Source organism: Colletotrichum lupini, chromosome 10 (assembly GCF_023278565.1).
Source record: "Colletotrichum lupini chromosome 10, complete sequence".
NCBI classification, from domain to species: Eukaryota; Fungi; Ascomycota; class Sordariomycetes; order Glomerellales; family Glomerellaceae; genus Colletotrichum; species Colletotrichum lupini.
In genome coordinates this window covers 1977824-1984154 of record NC_064673.1, presented here as the reverse complement: position 1 = coordinate 1984154, position 6331 = coordinate 1977824, and the positions used below count along the sequence as shown (strand labels likewise).

Genomic DNA, 6331 nt, shown 5'->3' with positions numbered 1-6331 from the left:
GAGAGATGACGAGGGGTAAATGCGAAGCGACGCCGCCGGGAGAGGTGGCAGATCTGCGCGTAGGCGAGGGAAGGAAAGTGAACGGGACGGGGATGAGGCAGGTGAGGACTGGACGGACCTTCTGGTGGAGTGCGGGTGACGGTGACGGCGGCCAGTGGCAGCACGAATCGCCGACGTTTGTTTCTTCTTTGGTCCTTATTTCCCTTTCCGCCTGTCTAGCTGTGGTGGATGGTCGTGCTTGCCTACCTTACCTTACTCAGGTGGTAGGTGAGGTCGGTGAGGTAAGGAAGGTGCCTGCTCCCACGTTCGGCAGGCAAGCGACGTTGCGCCGTCTCAGGCTCTTCAGCTTTGATGGTGCCGATGTCCGCCGAAACTCCGACGTGAGCTTCTTTGCTGGAAGGCAGGCAGGCTGTAGACCGCACCTTCTTCTTTCCTAGGTACCTCTGTCTTCAGACCACGAGACTGACTGCCGGTATCAATCTGCAGGCGCTGGGTTCGGGAAAGAATCATTCAATGTGAGATACTTGTCTTAGACTATTAATTCGCCTGGCATCTAGGTAGTCACCTCGCTGCGGAGTAGCGAGCTTGAGGTGGGATGGGTTGCAATCCCCGCGCCTGCTGTAGGCGAATGTGTTTAACGACGGTAGGGACTGTTGCATTTGACGGGGGAAAGTGCTGAACGGAACGAGAACTGTTGTATCTTTCCTGGACGGGAAGCGCACGCAGCAACTGCCACGACACACGAGACACTGGACGAGGCAATTGGCCGGCTGAATCATGATTTAGTGGGGCATTCTGCGACTGCCCGACGGCGATTACTCGCAGATTGGATGCATTGATTGAAGATTCCCATGAGTAGTTGGATGGACGATATGACGATGCTTTTGGGGGAAGATGAGGGAAGCAAACACAGAAACGAAGCAGTGATGAGCAGGGACGGCAGGGGCAGGGGCAAGAGGTACCTAGCGTAAGGTACCTACCTATACAGGGGTGGGTACGAAGTACTTGAGGTAGCTTCCGAATCTGCTCTGGGCGCTTGGAGTCAATTGCAGCCGTATGGAAACTAAAGGTCAGACGTTCAGCAATCAAAGATGAGAATCGCTTCTTTTCTTTCGTGGAATTGTCTTTGACAAACAGCAGTTGGATATGCTCTACCAACGTGCCAAACCGCCTGGGTATTCAGAAGCAGGCCAGGAAGAAAACAAGCGCCTAACATGCGCAAACATGGCTGTCTAGCTCTCCATCTTGACCTAATGTATGTCTTGGATTGATCGATCCCGATCTGGACTTACACCGAAGGGCAGCCGCAGTTCGCAGTGCTGCATACGAGGTACCATGCAATGTTCTTTACATAAGGTGGATAGGAAAGTAAACAGAGTGCGCCTACCTGCCTTGACATAAGGTGCATTATGTAAGGCTGGAGAGAGGTGTCAAAGGCAGGAAAGGAGACACGAGGGCAAGTACGGATGCCCCGTTGTAGCTTCCCGATCCCGATCGTTGTTTGGTGGCAGCATCGGGCTCGTCAGTCACGGCATTGTGGGAGTTGCCGATAGAGCACCTCAGTCTGATCCTTCAAGTCACGCAAAACTCTTACCCCAGATAATCGGAGCAACCACTAATCGTTTCTCCTCTGTCTCTCCGTGGCTGTCAATGCCTTCAGCCTTTTTGTCTGTGCCTCTCGCATCTGCATCGCGACTGGACTAAGTCGACCCACCCCCTTTTGGCCACCCCCCCCCTTTTGGCCACCCTATCAAAACATAGTATCAAAACATCGCTACTAACTATACTTAATTAATTAACTATCTTCTACTACTATAATAATATAGTTATTATTCTCCCTAGGTAATTCGACCCATACGAGTCGACTAGGACTAACTAGACGGTTACTAAAGTCTTCCTAAGCTCTCTATATATCCTAAATATTTACGAACTTAGTGTTTAGGTTTATTAATATACTCTTCTTTTTCTATAGCCTTAATTAGTTAACTTTAGCTTTTAAAACTCGAATATAGTACTAAAATATTACTAAATAGTAGGCTTACTCGTTAAATACTTTTTTTACTTTTTTAAATAGTAGTCGTTAAGTATTATAGTCTAGACTAAGCTCTATAAATAACTTTAACTAATTATAGAGCTCGCTAGCCTTCCTAAGTATTAACTAGTTAATAATAGACGCTACTAATACCTAGTTAATAACTTTTTTAATATTACTAGTTACTTACTTAGTATTTACGGTCTTTTTAGTTAGTATAACTAAGTTAAGTAGGATTATTAAATTAGTAAGTAGTCTAGCTATATTAGGGGGATATAGTCTAGTTACTTTCTACCTACTTTATATATTTAACAACGTTAAACTAACTAAACGAGCTTTTTAATAATAGCTTAAAAAGTACTGCTTTTTAACGATAGTAAAATTATCTATTATATCCTCCTTACTAAGCTCTTTCTTATACTTAGACTTAATAGGTCTAAAAATAGCTATATCTAATAGTTAGAGGATATAAGAAGTATATAGTAATAAGAATAATAAGTAAACGTTATTTCTATAGTATTCTTATATAAATTTTGTTATCGTATAACTCCTATAGCTATTTAGAACTAATAGTTAAGGCTTATTAAGTATACTAAGCCCCCTAAGGGGGGGGGGTCTTAGTTTATAATAAGAATACTATTTTTAACTACTTAAGGGTAGTCTTATCGGTCGTTTAGCTATTATCTATTATTATAAACTCCTAACTAGTATAAGGGTTAAGTTTAAGTAGAAACTACTACTATTATACCGACTTTCCCTTATATATAATTAGTAGTTTAATAGCTCGACTATTAATAAAAATATACTTAATTATAAATACCTAAGTACGCGAACTAGGCTCTTTTTTTTATATTATTATGGTTTTTACTTTACCTAAAACTAGGCTATTAAATCCCTTACCCTCTAGGATACTAGTCTTATTTATATTATACTTATTAGCCTATTTAATATTACTAATTTTTAGTATATTAAGTAATTTAAATTATAACTTAATTATATTAATAATAGCCCTATTTAGATACCTCGAATCGATAGTACGACTTTTCTAGACCTTAATTAATAAGTTCTTTTTTAAAAAAGCGTTTTTTTTTTTTTTTTAAGAGGATTTATATCCCCTTAGGATCTTAGAACTCGCTTAGTAAATTTTATAAGCTATTTATAAGTTAGTATAATACTTAGATTATACTAAATATAAACTTACTAAGCTAGCTAGTCTTCTTACTATAGAGGAAGCCTCTAGAGGTCTACGAATACTATTACCTTCGTTTAATAGCCTCTCCTACGGTTATAAAGAGTTAACTTTAAAACTCCGAACTTAATTAAGGCCCGATTAACTAAGAGACCTCTTCTAATAGCCTTAAGAGCCCGAATAACTTTATTTTCGGTATACGAGATTATTATATATTAATAAATAAGTATATAAAAAAGAATTATATTTGGACGATTTTTGTAATTGTTGTGGTGGTTTGAAAATCGTGGGTAGGGTTTTAATGCGGTGGCTGGGATGGAGAAATGGGGTGGCCAAAAGGGGGGGGTGGCCAAAAGGGGGTGGGTCGACTTATGGAGAACAAAAATGCCACACAGACCGGCGACAGCTGACGCCGCTGGCACAAGTCGCAATCGAAAGGCTAAACCGAAGCTCGGATTGCGCTACCTTGTCTGGGCATTTATTGATTGAAGACCTACGCTCCCCACTGGCAGGCTACCTTCGTAAGTGAAGCTCGACCGAGGAGCTCATGTGTTAAGTAGGAATTCCCATGGTTCATGTGCACTGCACGCAATGCCACATAGCAGCAGATTCGCTCCCATGGAGCACTCCACGCCCAGTGCCGATATCAACATCAACCCAGCTCCGACCACGCAAACAAGACGATCAATGATGAATTTAACCCCATAAAACGCGTCGTTCATCGAGACTTTCATGGAGCTGCCTACCTACCTACCTTGCTACCTTACCTCATGGAACCCCATTTGCCCGTGGTGCCACTGCGGGCTGGCCCCTTCTATGGTAGGCAGGAACGAACGCCATCTGCCCCTCTGCTCTTGACGTCATGATGTCTCGCCCATTTGCTGCTCTGCAGCTCAAGCTCCCTAACCTCCGCGCGACCGACACTGCGACCCGTGGTCACTCGGCCGTCGCTCAGTCACTAGCTAGCTACCCTACCTTAGGTAATTCCTTTTGAGACCTTTCCCAACGTGCTTTTTCGATGATGAAATCGGTCGTGCCTGGCTGCACGTAGCTACAGCAATGAGGTCAGCTCGCCTGAGGGGCCGCCCTAGGTAGGAGGGGGTTCAAATACTCCTTCTACAAGAACCTCCCTCGTGCAACTCAATGTCTTCTCCTGTACTTTTCTCACGATCCATCATTCGGACTATTCAGCTCAATCGACGCGTTCAATCCCATTCAAGACTAATCAATCCTCCCAAAACCACAAACAAACTCCCAAGAACCCCTTTTATCATGTCTTTCTCAAACACTTCCACCGGCAGCAAGCCCGCCGATCCCTATAAGGCAGCCAACCAGGACAACGATGTCTCCGTCAAGGATAAGGTCGAGGCCTTTGTCAGCTTCGCCGACAAGACCAAGTTTGCCATGATGACCACCAGAGATGCAAAGTCTGGCGCTCTCGTCTCTCGCGCCATGGCTCTGGCCGCAACGGTTCGTTTTCTACCCTGACGCCTCTCACGAGCTCTTTCTTTCTAACGTCTACCCAGGAAAACGGCGGAATTGATCTGCTGTTCCACACCAACACCGAGTCCAACAAGACGGATGAGATTGACAGCGATCCCCACATCAACATCTCCTTCATCAACAGCTCAGGTGACTGGGCCTCCGTCTCAGGTGTCTCTAGCGTCATTACCGACCGTTCGCTGGTAAAGAAGCACTACAGCCCTGCACTCAAGGCGTGGGTCGGTGACCTCGGTGACGGCACCCACGACGGCTCTGAGAACGATCCCCGCATCGGTATCATCCGCGTCAAGACCGTCAGCATCACCTATGCCCTCAGCAACGCTACCTTCATCGGCAAGGTCGCCCAGCTGGCCGAGGGTGTCGTGACCGGCAGCCCGGCAAAGGTCAATAAGTTGAGAGAAGTCTCCTCCCAGGAGGTCGAGCAGTACCGCTCAGCTTCCTCTTGAGCTAAGATGCGTAAGAGTTGTAATAATGGCGGCGGCATGTAATAATAGCACAAAGTAGATGAAGGTTATCGGCGGAATAAGCCGCAAAACCCCGCCCAGTCACGGGATATGAATGACGATTATTGCTTCCCATAGTCCGCAGCCCAGCTCTTGTCAAACGTCTCATTGTTCACCGCAAACTCGCGAATGTAGTCGCGCTCCAGCTCGTGTGCCCTTCTGCCGAGGAGAACCATGCTGTGAAGCGGGCCCCCCAGGATCTCATCCGTTTCGCACAACTCCTTCAGCGTGCCAGCAACATACTTTTCAGTCTTGCCTCCCACGCGCGCCGCTCCAATAGCCAGGCTATCAGGCGTATACACGCCATCCTTCTTATCCTCTTCAATCTCGAGCATCTGCGCAGCGCACTGTCCGACAGTCATGTACCGCGGCGGCTGGTAGACCCTCCGTCCCCTCGCCATATCCTCGAGGCTCTGCTCCTTGACCTTGATGTCGAGCAAGACGAGCGTGTGCAGACCGATATCGCGGTTCTCCTTAATGCGGTCGTAAAAGGAGGCCGGCTTCCAGGTGTCGGTGAAAAAGACCATAGAGACGGTCTGGCCAAAGTTGTAGAGCTGCAAGCCGGTGGCGCCGATGCCGGACATGATGGAGGCGTTGGGAACGGTGGCGACGGGGATGGAGAGCTCGCGGGCGCGGAGGACGAGGTCGGTGTGCGTTGTCGCGCCAAAGGGATCGCCGACGACGCAGAAGGCTACATCTTCGGTCTGGGCGTCGCGGAGGATCTCGTCGCTGTTGGATTCGACCATTTCGCGGTCTGCTACTACGATTTCGCGGCCGTAGTAGGCTTCCTAGATGGTTTGACGCAGGTGTTAGACAAAACCTGTCATCGGGAAAGAGAATAGTTTGAAAAGACCAGGCGCACCAAGACGGCCTTGTCGACGAGAAGGATGCTCGTGTAGGCTTCAAGGTAGACTCGCGAGGCCTTCTTGACGACTTCGAGGCCCTTGACTGTGATATCGGTCTCGTCGGAGAGACCTAGTCCTACGAGGTACAGCATTCTGGCGGTTGTTCTTCTGCAACTTTCCGAGGGGAGTATTGACGTGTGCTCGAATATCTGGTCACAGGCAGTCGTTCAATAAGTATGAAAATTCGTCGAAGTTGGGC

General features: G+C 46.8%; 3 protein-coding genes across 3 annotated transcripts; 2 read left to right on the top strand and 1 right to left on the bottom strand.

Annotated features, from left to right (window-relative positions):
- Positions 1-3953: 3953 nt before the first annotated feature.
- CLUP02_17754 (uncharacterized protein) lies at positions 3954-4079 on the top strand (the record flags this gene model as incomplete). The annotated part of the gene is made up of 1 exon (XM_049296658.1): positions 3954-4079. The coding sequence occupies one exon, from the start codon at positions 3954-3956 to the stop codon at positions 4077-4079; it is 126 nt and encodes a 41-aa protein (XP_049137882.1).
- Positions 4080-4493: 414 nt separating this feature from the next.
- CLUP02_17753 (pyridoxamine 5'-phosphate oxidase) lies at positions 4494-5170 on the top strand (the record flags this gene model as incomplete). The annotated part of the gene is made up of 2 exons (XM_049296657.1): positions 4494-4691; positions 4748-5170. The coding sequence occupies 2 exons, from the start codon at positions 4494-4496 to the stop codon at positions 5168-5170; spliced, it is 621 nt and encodes a 206-aa protein (XP_049137881.1).
- Positions 5171-5289: 119 nt separating this feature from the next.
- CLUP02_17752 (diphthine synthase) lies at positions 5290-6224 on the bottom strand (the record flags this gene model as incomplete). The annotated part of the gene is made up of 2 exons (XM_049296656.1): positions 5290-6015; positions 6090-6224. The coding sequence occupies 2 exons, from the start codon at positions 6222-6224 to the stop codon at positions 5290-5292; spliced, it is 861 nt and encodes a 286-aa protein (XP_049137880.1).
- Between the last annotated feature and the right edge of the window lie 107 nt (positions 6225-6331).